We start from the raw sequence: 13,763 nt of genomic DNA, 5'->3' as shown, positions 1-13,763 counted from the left end.
ATACCTAGCCTCTCTGTCAGTCAATGGCCAGCCAGATAACTTGTATATTGGCAAGAGGTGGACGAATACGTTTTTGACTTGCGCAATTTGTGTATACCTTCCTCTTAAAAAAATTATCCAGTTTTTCTGTTAGTGTAATCAGTTGTTTGTCTGTACATGCACATCACATCTACCGATTTCCGTCTCATTCGGACAATTCCTCCATGGTGCAATGTCTTTTTTGTCTTGAAATGTATACATATTTAAATCGGTGGAGTTGTGCTATCTCTTTTCGTCCCTAATCTTTCATCTCCTCTGGTCTGCTTCATTGCAATTTTGAAGACATGGTAGAAAGACACAAGTAGTTGGAGATCGTATAGTATCAGACAATGGGCCAATCCTGATAATGATGTGTTTGATACTGAGGACTGAAGTAAAAATCTAATGCATATTGAGCTTTGTATTATGTCATACATTTAGTCACATAATGTAAACATTTTATTTTAAAATTGGCAATAATTATCATAAGGGTTTCTATTGCTTGTATCTGCATATGAGTAAGTATTATATTTTCAGAAATAGGAGAGCCATTCTACCATAGCTTTTGGAACACAGAAAGTCAGTTAACGACATGTAAAGGAAACATTCATAGAATTAATACAGGGAACGTGAGTTAAAGGTAAATGCAGGAAACAATCAGTTAATTAATAAATTTGTTTCCTTTTATATGTTCTGCTAAATATGATGTTAGGGCCAAGTAGATTTCCAGAAATGTGAAAGGTTTATTTAGACGATTACGAACTAAATTTCACTGCCTGGTATGAAATTACATATCTTCTGAATCTAAGTACTAAATTAGTTTTCTGAACACAGCTTATTTAAAGAAACATAATTAAAGTCATAATATGAACAACTATTTAATTATTCGAAATTTCGAGTGTGAATGAGAAATTAATTTAACGAGCAGTGGCTACACTTTTCTTTTTATGTAATTATAAATCCTAAATAAGTTTACATTTACTGAAATTCACTTGGGATTGGAAAAAACTATTATGCTTCTTGGAGTTCTTGTTCTCGTAGTTTCCGGTGTCAAACCATTAGCTATAAACAGACGTAAAATCACAACAATACCGTTTCCCGTACCCAGTTATTTATATAGTAGCAATGTGCTTGGTTTGTATTTTGAGTTTCTGTTCTTTGTGTGCAGTGTCTCATTTGTTCTTATTGTGTAGACATTATCCCAGATTGTTCCAGTGTTTCTTAAATGTTCTTATGCAGAAATGAATTTGTAAATCTTGTGAGAGAAATCAAGCAGAAAGAAGGAAGAAAAGAACAAGAACAATAAATGTGAAGACAGGTGTTTCAATTGCTCACATCAAAACATCTAGCTAATGATGCGAACATTCCTCGCTAGACACATGGAAAGCTAAGCAGAAGTAATTATAATCTTTCCTTGCTAAGTTCTAGCAAAAGAGTTTAGTATTAGTGTACATAACACTAGAAAGAGACTCATATTAATAGTTGACAGTACTAAAAGCGAAATGTGCTTCGTTAACTTACATGATTGTCATCTGCTTATATTGGAAATGAATTTGGCGTTAGTAAGCCATGGCAGCAGACGGGCAACACGAGTTACTTCGCTAATAGCACGACACCGCCTACAGCACCCCTCCTGGGCTCGTGACTATATCGGTTGGACCCTAGACGACTGAAAATCGTAACCAGGTCAGATGAGTCCATATTTCAGTTGTTAAGAGCTGTTTGTAGCATTGGAGTGTGGCGCAGATCCCGCGAAGCCATCTACCCAAGTTGTTAATAATGCAGTGTGCGAGCAGGTGGTGGCTGTGCTTACATGGTCCAACTGCACCGATCATTGACTGAAAATGGTTATGCCTGGCTACTTGGAGAGCATTTGCAACCATTCATGAAGTTCATGTTCCCAAACAACGATTGAATTTTCACTTGACAATGTACCGTGTAACTGGGTCGCAAGTGTTCCCGATTGGTTTGAAGAAGAATCTTGACAACTTGGGAAAACGATTTGGCCACCTGACATGAATCCCACCGAGCATCTATGGGACATAATCGAGAGACGAGTTCGTGCAATAGTCCAGCAACTGCAATACTTTCGAAATTATGGACGGCTATAGAGGCAGCATGGCTAAATATTTCTGAAGGGGTTTTTCAGCGACTTGTCGACTCCACGCCACGTGCAGTTGCTACACTACGCCGGGAAGAACGGGGTCCGATACGATATTAGGAGGTATGCTATGATTTTTGTCCATCACCCTAAGTTTCCCCAGATAGGCTCATAATATAACCTGAAAGTGTCTGTAGATAATATGGATGCATACAGCAAGTAAGATCAAAAGTAATGGTTAATAATAAAATCTTAGTGCAACTTAAACATTTTATCTGGGAACGATTCACATACGAATCTAAACACAAAGTGGACCAAAAATTAGAGAAATGATCATAGAAAATTGCAGGATAATGCCACAAAAGCAAAACCTGCGGAAGTCTCACAGGAAGATGGTAGTGCCAACCCTTACTGATGGAAATGACGCATCGGTGACAACAAGAAATCAAGGTAATGGAATACAAGTTCAAGAATTGTAGTTTCTAACGGAAGTGGCAGGATGCGCAAGAGAGGATCTTATACGCAATCGGGATCTAAGGAAGATGTACGACATCATGAGTTGGTGATGTGGCTTGCCGGGCACGTGCTGAGAACACGTTCGCACCGTGTTGTCGATGCCCTGGCGGTGGTGCGGGCCGGAGACGAGGGCGTGCGGCCTCGCGACCGGGGTGCCCACCCTGGGTCTGGTAGTTCTGCTGACGGCCGGGGGCGGCGCTGCTGCCACCGCGTCGCCCACGGAGGCGGCCAGCACGGGGTCGGCGACGGCTCCGCCGCGCACCACCGCCTGGTCGGCGTACAGCGTCAACCGGATCACCACCTGCACCACCATCGCGACGAACAGGTTCCGGTGGATGCGCGTCCGGTTGTTTCGAAGGCTCCTGCAACCATGCCAAGAACGTGAGGTAGGAATGGAGCTCGGCGTTCAGGACAGCAACAGTGAAGACCGTGAGAAGAACTCATTAAATGCTTTTCTATTTTAAACTAGAAATATGCACACTCTAAAGGAAAGTTGATGTGAAATGTGGCATAACTTTTATCTTATTAGGAGCAAACATACTTTCTTACTGCACTTCGATGAGGAGAGAATACTGCTCATGAAATTAATAGAAAGTAAAAGAGTTACCACACCTAAGAAAACGCCACTGATTCTTGAACACTAGAGAAATTCAGCATTACTACACCACGCTCCGAAGATTCATCTTACAATTGTTAATCAAACAGTAAAAACATTTAGAAGAACGCCAGTTTAGATTTAGGTAAGGAAAAGGAACCAGGGAAGCGATAATGGCACTATCAATGGTCTTAGATGGACAGGGAAACGTATGCCACATCCATTGATCTAGAAAGGATGTGTGATGGAATAGACTGAAAGAAATCTAATGTCTGGAAAACGGAATGAAATCGGAATGGACTAATGACTCAAAGATCGATTCTCAGTCCATACGGGAACAGAAGTATAGAAATAGACATCAAGCAAGAGGCTTCGTTATAAAGAGCTGTCCGACAATGCTGTACTCACGCACCTCGATCTGTTACTTAATTTACGGAAAGAGCAACGCAAACAATATAAAGCAGCACCAAAGCGATCAATATTAATGGTAAATAGACAAGTTGTATTCGGTTTGCTGATTCTGTTACGAAATGTTTAATATGACGCCTTGGATAAGCTCAGACTTAAAACAAAAGCCAACACGGCTAAAATGAAATGAAATGTCGTGTGGCGAGGGCCTCCAGGCGGATGGACCTGATCGCCTGGTGCAAGTCTTTTGAGGTGACGCCACTTGAACTTCGATGAGGACAGAAGGATGACGATGAAGACGACACAAATACCCAAAACCTGAGCGGACAAAATCTCCAACCCCGCCGGGAATCGAACCCAGACCCTCGGCCACAAGGCTAAAGTTATGGTAACACATAAATCAGACAGTCAGACAGATAAGGGCAAATATTGACAGGAAATATAACAGTAATACAATCAACGAAGATTGCTACTTGGGAAGTTCAGTTACAGATGACAAAAGAAGTGTAATGGATTTTAAAAGAAGAATTGAAATGACTAAGCAAACATTTAGAAATAAAGGCAATTCGTTAACAAACAACCATCGTAATATTGAAACAAGAAAGAAAGTTATAAAAATATGTATATATTTGGAACATTTTCAACTCAGGTTCTGGAAGGTGGACTTTGGAAAACAAGAACAGAAAAACATTAGAAGAAATAGAAATTTGGGTAAAGAGAAAACCCACAAACACATTATGGAGCGAAAGACCATCTAATGAAGACATACCAATATAAATTAAAGAGAAAGGACACTGAATATCCGAATGCAGAGAAGAAAAAAGTAATTTGATATGTAAGTTGATGTAACAGTGGCGTAAAAATCATCTTGAAAAGAAAAATCGTAAAGCAGCCACAGAGCATCCTTGCTACAAGGTGCTGTCCATGGACTGAACGGCAGCAACTGCAACCAATGATGCAGATGATCCTGGCAACTATGCACTCATTGGATGGATTTATAGCAGTGCACCGGTCTCGAAACTTATCAGTCATCATCATGATGAAAAATAGAGAAATGACAATACGCAAAATTACTATAAAATAAAATGTGCGAGATAAAGAGAAACAAAAGTACACACTCAAAAAGCCCCAAACACCCATCTTCATCATTTGACACCATCTGCCATTCCTGCTTACGCGTCTCCGTCAGTACTACACAAATCTCCTTACGTTGTCTGGTGGAGGGTACATCTCGTATCACTAATCGATCCCCATTTTCTGTTCCACTTGCAAATAGTATTATGTGAAGAACGCCTGCCGTATTATCTGAAATCTGTGGAAGTAAGTAATATATTTCAAGCGTAACCGTGTGAGGGATGCTCAATGCCTCTCCTGTAGAGTCTGCCACACGATTTTATTGAGCTTATCCGTAATACTCTCGCGCTTATTAAACAGTCCCGTGACGGAAAGTGCCATTCTTCGTAGGATCTCCTCTATCTCTTCTGTAAATCCTGCTTGGAGAGGTTCCCAGACTGATAATCAGTACTCGAGAATAGGTTCAACAAGCATTGTGTAAGCCATATATTTTGTTGCTTGCTTATATTTCCTTAATATTCCACAATTAATGACATCTACGTTTCCCAGAGTTAACTTTATGTGGTCGTTCAACTTTATGTCTTTTAGGATGGTTACTCCTTCAGTCCCGTGTGTTTTACGGTAGTTAATGTTGCCAGTGACCGGTTGTCAATTTCGTAGTTACACAGCAGTGGTTCGCAATGCGCTTCACTCAACTGCGATGAGCGTCATCTTCCGAACCCCGAAATACTCATTAATCTTCCGCAGTTCTTCCTGCTTTTTGTTGACGTCTTCTGACGTTACCTTCTTCATGTAGACAACAGCATCATCTTTCGAAGGATTCCTACTTGTGAAATGGGGACAGTCATGTTTGTAGATGGCGCATGAACATGCTTGCCTTATATGCGTGCAACGTTACTATTATTTTTTAACTTTTTAAATATAATGAACAACAGTTTAGAATATTTTAGAACGAAGTATAAGCATACATGGTAGCCGATGTCAGGCTAACAATATGGATGTTATGTGACTGCTCGACATATTGCTTTCGTTACGAGGTACAGAGCATCATTTTAACTTGTCTGTAACTTGCATTTTTTGCCATCTGTTGTTTTAGAACTCATTATGGCTCATTAGGGATGCGACTGGTACACTGCCCTAAATCCACGCATTTCGATCAAGGTGACTGTGAATAATTATAAAATATTTTGAATAAAATATTACATGCTCGATTTGACGACTGATACAAAATCCATTCATTCCTTAACTACTTTCATACATTTACTCTGTAACGTGTCATTGATTTCATTTTAGCGTTTGCATATACCACGTTAGATATGATGTATAAAACCTTTCAAAGCCAGTCTCTCACATAAGTATGTTTGATTCAGTAATATTTAACACATTATAGTTTTCACTTCCATGTACAAAACTACAGAAATTTTTTGTAATGTAACTACTCATAGCTCTTCTGGAAGGTATCTAGCAAAGCGTACTTGATGACTCCGGATGGACAATTTTGGCAACCTCGTAGAAGGATTAACTGAGGAGTTGAATCCCCGTCTTCCTCACGAGTCTCATTCTGCTACCGTTGCTTGTAACACGAGAGACATCAGGATTATTTATATATTTAGGAACTTCATTTGATAATGTTGTCAAGGTTTCAAGGTTCGAGATTTTGTTCGGGTATTCTCTGAAGTCTTCTGTTTCATCAGTGTCGAATTCAAGGCAAGCAATCACAGTTCAGTTTTTTAAATTCCTGACATTTTGTGTGGGCTATTGATTTATTGTGCAGGATGTGCTGGCCTAACTCGTTGATGTACTATAGTACTGGTGACCAAAGGAATTAGAATATTGTTGTTATCGATTGGGTTTGGCGTTGTATATAGGAGTGGTCCTATACAAGTTTCGACTGGATATTTTGGTTTTAATATCTTGCAGAGCTACATGAAAATGAGAAATAGCAGTGCCTCTGATTTTCATTACAGAAGTGGCCTTCGGGTCAGCAATACTGCATGAAGACAAAGACAAAATTATGAGTTATTAGACATCGCATGTTTCCTAAAATCTATAAGGTGTTGAGGAATTCAAGATATTTTAATCAGAACGCCTACCTATAAGATAGGAAAGAATGATAAAAGAACGAAAATAATTATGACTAACCATATCCTTGATCAAATTGAGATAGTGTTGAGATCAAAAACGGGATTTCTCATGGCAACTGGCAAATAATGTTTTTTTTTTCTATTTTACATTTGAGGCATTGATATCATAAATGGGACTTCACATAATTTTTTGGGGTATGTGACTTATTACTGTAGTAAATTTCACACAATTTCGAGTCTGTTTGGTCTGAAATGGCACTTTTGAGTGATTTCTTTTCCCTTGTTGAACCCAGTCCAGAAATTTAGTTTCGAGCACTAAAGAAATTGAAGTGTGATGCAGCACTGTAGCAGGATGCAGTAAACACCTGTGAGATTTCAAAATGGTTTCTACGATAGAATTGTCGGACGAGTCCAGAGATGTTATATATGAACTTAGAAGGAAGAAGCGACACCTCGAATAGTGAAAGAAAAGTGTGACTAAAGAAAAGATTATGGATTTGGAGCACACAAACTGGAAAGGAAACACTGTTCCTAAAAGCGAAACAGGTGCCGATTGCAAGAAAGTAGTCATACAATGTTCATTCTTTCTATTCTCTGTACATAATATACTGGTAGAAAAAATCGCACCACCAAAAAATAATGTAGCGTAATGAAATTTCGGGAATACATTTGTCAAGGTAAGCAGTTAACATTGTAAGATCACAGGTGAAAGTAACTGCGAGATAAGTCACGGCAAATTTGAAAAGCTGGTACAATAATAACTGGTGTAACCGTTACATTTTTAATGCTCGGTCTGCAAGAGATGATCGAAGGAACTGCTGTGTAAAAAGAAGTCAACAGATACGAATGACTGCACGCTGGGCCCTATTTCATTGTGCAAGATGATATTCTTCCTATTCGCCGGTCAGAGGCATGAACCTGGAATAATGGAAACTGAAAGTGGTAGCAGAAGTAAAAAAAAACTAGAAAGTTAAACGGCTGAAGGTGCTGTAATTTGACATTTACTTTTCTCATGTTACAAGCCTGAACCCCAAAAAGGGCAAGAATATTGGCCTCCATTATATTATCTAGTTTGACATATATTGTTTAATTATAAATGTTTAAACAACTAAAAAATAATAGGAACGTGTATGAAGAAGTCTAAATAATTAAAAATAGTATTGTGCTTGAAAATATACTATTTTTGTAGTTGCTCGATATTTATCGTAACATATATGTTGTTTAAATCAAAAAAGGGATGTGCCAGTCATTTTATGTTACCATTTTCTAATATTAGCCTTTATTCTATGATTAACGATTTCCTGATCAGCATGTGGGAGTAACAATAGGATTTGGGAACAATACTATTCAAAACTATACAGTTTTTTCAATATGTCTCAAAACTAATATTGTGTGACATTCCCACTTTTGATCTCAACAACTCAGTTAAGGGAGTGATCATTTCATTTCATATATTCAACGTCTCATTACAATATTTGTAATACTACACGTTTGTATAACAAGATACATAAAGAAGAAGTCTAACTGTAATAGTATGGATGAAATGTGTTCATAATAGAAAACCTCTCTATGATTGATATAAGGTTTCACGGTAGAATATGATAAAAAGTATACTAATAGCTATATTCATAACAGTAAACTTCTGTATGACCGATATAAGTTTTCCAAGAATAACATCACTGTTTTCAAACTTTTGGCAACATAAATGTTCATGTGCTGGCAAACGTTGCTAAACTGCAAAATTTGTGAAATTCGTTCATGTATTGTTTCACTAAAACGGGTTTATCGACGAGCTAGCTAACTCCCTTTTCTGTAATAGACTTCCTTAGGGCATCTCTTTCTGTATTAAGTTCGCGACACACCCATAGCAGATGATCCACTGCTTGATCACCCTCTACGCACCTACAAGCAGCACTTGGGGTTAGCCTGAACGGTCGTAGTAAGACATTAATTTTCCATGCCCAGTTAATATTGTTGTAAGATTAGGTGACCGTAGTAACTTTATGGTAAGACAATACTGAACAGTCGGAAAAAATCTTTTGCGTTCGCCTGTTTTGTAGTTTCAGACCACTGTGTTTCTTAATTTTCTTTCGGAGAGCATGTTAACATTCTTCTAATCATAGACGAAGGGATTCTGTTGTAGTTTTCTGTTGCGTTTTCTCAAGTTGCTTGTTTGACAAGCTTGTCTTCCAGTTCATTCGCAGGAGTTATTACCTATGCTTTCGTTCATTCGAACTTAATATGCCGTTTCCTCTGACGCTATTCCCTAATTTTGTTTCTGATCTTTTCTATGAACTATTTATGCTTCCTCGAATTTTTAACTTGCACAGTACGTACTGCGGAGCAACGCCGGACGGAACACGAGATGTGCTTACGCCTACGCTATCCAGAAAAATCAGCCGTGGCAGAACACGCCTTAGAAAATGGACACAGAATTCTATACGACGAACCATCTGTCGTTATGAGGACGAAGGCATTTTGGGATAGCGTCATAAAGGAAGCTATTGAAATAAAAACCTCTGAAAACGCTATCAACAAGGACAGCGGTTTGCACCTCAGCACAACCTGGGACCCGGCCATGGCGAGGTTGAAACGGGCGCGATAGACGCGGGATGAAAACATTACCATATATGGCGAGGAAGAGAGCACTAGTGACGTCACAGCCAGCAGTGCGGCTATATAACGACGCGGCCACTGCGACACAGCAGTCAGTCTTACCACTTGACAATGACTGAGGAAAGCTCGGTCGAAAGCTCGTGGGATTTTAACCACCTGACTCGGCTGGAAGCCCGAAAAAATTTCATTAATTCATATCGCCGCGAAACCATGCTTTCATACACACATGTTTAAGTTCGTTGCTAGTCTATGATTCTTCTAAAGCAGTCATCAAGCATGCAATTGAGAATAACATTCCTTTTCAATACACGACTAATAGTGCATGAGAAGGAAAAATCAGTTCAGGTCGGAAATTTGTGTGGGAAAAATTTTCTATTCTCATCCCTTGCACAATACGCTTAATTTGCATCCTTTTGGTGTGAGAATAAACGAACAACGCAAACAAAAAGTCGGTTTCGGCTAGAATACCTGTTGTGGACTGGCAAGAGGGCCAACCCACTAATGTAAGAGGAAGCCGAAAGGCACGCGCTTTAGCTCACGCAGGCTGGCGTGAGGTCTGGAACAGAACAAGGAATTTAGACTAGAAAAAAAGGATGCAGCTGGTGGAATACTTAACTTTAATCTATTAATGTTGAAAGTAGCTCTTGTCTGTACATTCTTTACAATATCAATAGCAACAGATAATGGCGCCTTGCTAGGTCGTAGCAAATGACGTAGCTGAAGGCTATGCTAACTATCGTCTCGGCAGATGAGAACGTATTTTGTCAGTGAACCATCGCTAGCAAAGTCGGCTGTACAACTGGGGCGAGTGCTAGGAAGTCTCTCTAGACCTGCCGTGTGGCGGCGCTCGGTCTGCAATCACTGATAGTGGCGACACGCGGGTCCGACGTATACTAACGGACCGCGGCCGATTAAAAGGCTACCACCTAGCAAGTCAGTTCAGAGACTGAAGACAGTGCTGGTAATGCCCTGGCCATTCGTCAGGAATGGTTCTTATGCAGAACTTCTCCAGGCCTGGCCTTCAGAATCTTTCCCTGATCATTAAATGTATATGAGAGTCCAGCTTGTGAAAATCCTTAAGGTACAGTCAGCTGGAATTTTTTCACGAGCTATCTGCGTATAACTAGGGTGAAGTCTGAGTGAGCGTATTTTCGACACATAGTGGTAGGGGACTGTATATAATTTCAAGGGCATTTCTGTATTATCTAGAGTCATGTGCGCGTAAGCGCCATTGTACTGTTTGAAATTATAAGCCAGCACTGTCGTCAGAGGTTCTGCGTGAGCTGGAGGCTTGCTTGGAAAATCTCTGCTTTGCAAGATGCATGGGAGATTTTGCGCTCTGTTAATATGGAGATGAGGAGAGACAGTCGTCGGCAGTGATGTGTCGTGAGTGGCATTACGGCATAGGCCGAGTGGTATGGTTGCAGTTATCTTCTCGGGCAGTGAAACATGTCTATTTACTGATTAATTATTTGAGATGAGTAAAGATATTTAAGCATTTTGAGAACAATATTTTACTATGGCTATATTAACGAATAATAGAAAAGGATTTAATTAATTTTGAAATGAACCCACCACCCACCATTTGTTTGTCTTCTTGTTTAATTAATTACGACCCAAGTTTCGGCCTTTTACGCCATTTTCAAGTGATTGAGTTAATGTCATTAACAAATACTGTAGAACATCAAGCTAAAAACTGGCCATAAAAACTGGCCACACGAAACGCAAGATGTGAAATCACCATCTAGAAAAAGATCTTCTTTTACGAGATGGTGATATTACAACTGGCATTTCGTGGGGAGCCAATACTTTTCTTAATTTATGGCCATTTTTGAGCTTGATCTCCTGCAATATATGTTAATGTGTTCATTTAAATTCATTGCATGAGTCTTGCTCAGCAACATCAAAAATTGTTCACGGATTTCATTACGGTAAGTAATTTTAGAGTTTGTCCTCTATGGCGGCGGCTTGTAATTACGCATTCTTGGTTCAGACATCCAGAGAATTGAGTATATGGAAAGATAAAAAGCCATGTATGAATTTCTATCTGAATTTGAGGATACGAATAACTGCTCAATATTAAATTTCATTTTTTTTGAGTTACATTTTTGAAAATGTCTCATTTGATTTCAGGAATACTTACGTTTTTCCACTCAAGAACAATAACATTTGTGTATTAGTTCTTTTTTTCACCAGGGGTGTGTCAGTAGTTAGTTGTAGGTCAGCAAGTAGGACGCCCTATCGAGACAAGAGCAGTGAAACAGGTAACCGAAAATTAAATTGTGAAAACAGGGGAACATTGAATTTTTCCAGGGCCAGTTTATCACTTTCAAAATTTAATGATTCAGAGTGTTGGTTTCAGACAGTATTCTTGCCATTACGAATGCTTAAATAGATAGGCTATATCAAGTTACCATCTCGCAGTCACATTTTGCAACACATTCTCGCAGTCGAATTTTTGTATTTAGAGTTTACGAATTCATATGTTGAAACTACATGTAAGCTTATAGTAACTTTCAATTTACAACAGTCATTTTCTGCCAGCAAAGAAAACATTTAATAAATAACTACAATAATATTAATTTTATTATGATAACTTTCAATATACAGGAATCTTATTCCTTGAAGGTTATGTACCTCTAATGCAAGAGACGTCTAAAACGCGCAGGCTCATAGTTCCAGATGCTCCCAAGAACTTGGATGCTGAGTGTTATAACGCCCCCCCCCCCCCTTTTCAAAACACACAAACATACACACATGCACGACTGCATGCGCGAGACCCAATACATGCAATGATCGTTACGTCCAGCAGTTAATGCAATAGTTAGTGGTTAAACGCTGTCCACATTTGCTCAGGACTCACCTGAAACGACAAAAGATGGCTAGGGAGAGGAGGAGTGCCGCCAGAGAGACGCTGAAGCCGACGATCTCCAGCGTGCGCGTCCGCTCCGCGATCTCCAGTTTCACCTGTCGACACAGTGGCGTCACACTGGATTACTGCTGACAGTTTGGAGTACACAGTCCTCATGAAAGATCTGTAAACGTGACGGAAAACCATTACGGCATGGACTGTAGTCCGTGGAAGTAATCAAGAATTAAATGTCTGCCTTTTTCGTATAGCACAATTAATTTGTATCTAATCTGATTACTAAAGCTTCCCGGTTCCATTTCCAATGTCTTGAACATCTTTGATAATGCGAGCACATTGCTAGCTTTACAAACGTGGATATGCAATACAGAACATGCAATGTACACAGGGAGATGTCGTACGAAATTTAAAGACTCAGACTATTTACTTTTATCGCTGGTTGTATGAAGATGGCATGTCTGTGAAACCCCTAAAATGAAGAAAAATGTTCACGGGCAGGTCTTAACTGAAAATCTATCAAAACGTTTACTCTGGAGGTTCAGAATGCAACATTATTAATCTAGCAAATGTCAAAATTTCAATGGAGTGTACATAGCGCTTGGATATGCACCTAATTAGAATGTCAGCCTGACTGAAAACAGGAAGTTGAGATATTTCCATATATATTGCGCAAATAAAGTAATACTGTACAGAGAGTCTTATATTGAGAAATCTCAAACATAATAGTTTGAGAGGCTATTGTGTTGCGCCTCGTCCAAACAGAACAGGGGTCTACCACCATTTTTCAGAGTTCCACAGCAGCACAATCTTGGCCTACTGGCAGTGTGGTTCATCATTCAGTGATACTGTTGCTAGGACCCTACCGCTGCCACTGAGGCACAGAAGTGACGAGTTCAGATTGGCCATACTGATAGAGTCTGAACAATTACACGTGACTAGCCGCTTAGAAACACATAGCCACATCACGTACGAAAAAGGTTCAAATGGCTCTGAGCACTATGCGACTTAATTTCTGAGGTCATCAGTCGCCTAAAACTTAGAGCTAATTAAACCTAACTAACCTAAGGACATCACACACATGCCCGAGGCAGGATTCGAACCTGCGTCTGTAGCGGTCGTTCGGTTCCAGACTGTAGCGCCTAGAACCGCACGGCCACTCCGGCCGGCCACATCACGCACATTCAGTTAGGAAATAGGCTCTTTTGCAGCAAGACCTGTATGCACACCGGCGTATATCGGAAAGACAGATTATACGCCATGTGAGGGAGAGTTTTCATTGCAAGTGGCGACAATATTTTCTCTGAAACTTCCTGGCAGATTAAAACTGTGTGCCCGACCGAGACTCGAACTCGGGACCTTTGCATTTCGCGGGCAACTACTCTACGATCTGAGCTACCGAAGCACGACTCACGCCTGGTACTCACAGCTTTACTTCTGCCAGTACCTCGCCTCCTACCTTCCAAACTTTACAGAAGCTCTCCT

At 39.9% G+C, this 13,763-nt stretch overlaps 1 protein-coding gene across 1 annotated transcript in view; it reads right to left on the bottom strand.

Moving 5' to 3' along the window:
• LOC124776147 (PDF receptor-like) overlaps window positions 1-13,763 on the bottom strand; it is a 417,916-nt gene that overhangs the window by 99,190 nt on the left and 304,963 nt on the right. The window contains exons 4-6 of the mRNA XM_047250984.1: window positions 12,276-12,379; window positions 2,871-2,997; window positions 2,724-2,738 (exon numbers count right to left, since the gene is read on the bottom strand). Coding sequence (XP_047106940.1) covers window positions 2,724-2,738; window positions 2,871-2,997; window positions 12,276-12,379 — 246 coding nt within the window. The remainder of the gene's footprint in view (window positions 1-2,723; window positions 2,739-2,870; window positions 2,998-12,275; window positions 12,380-13,763) is intronic.

This window comes from Schistocerca piceifrons, chromosome 2 (assembly GCF_021461385.2).
Source record: "Schistocerca piceifrons isolate TAMUIC-IGC-003096 chromosome 2, iqSchPice1.1, whole genome shotgun sequence".
Taxonomy (NCBI): domain Eukaryota; kingdom Metazoa; phylum Arthropoda; class Insecta; order Orthoptera; family Acrididae; genus Schistocerca; species Schistocerca piceifrons.
This window is presented reverse-complemented; position numbering and strand designations above follow the sequence as displayed.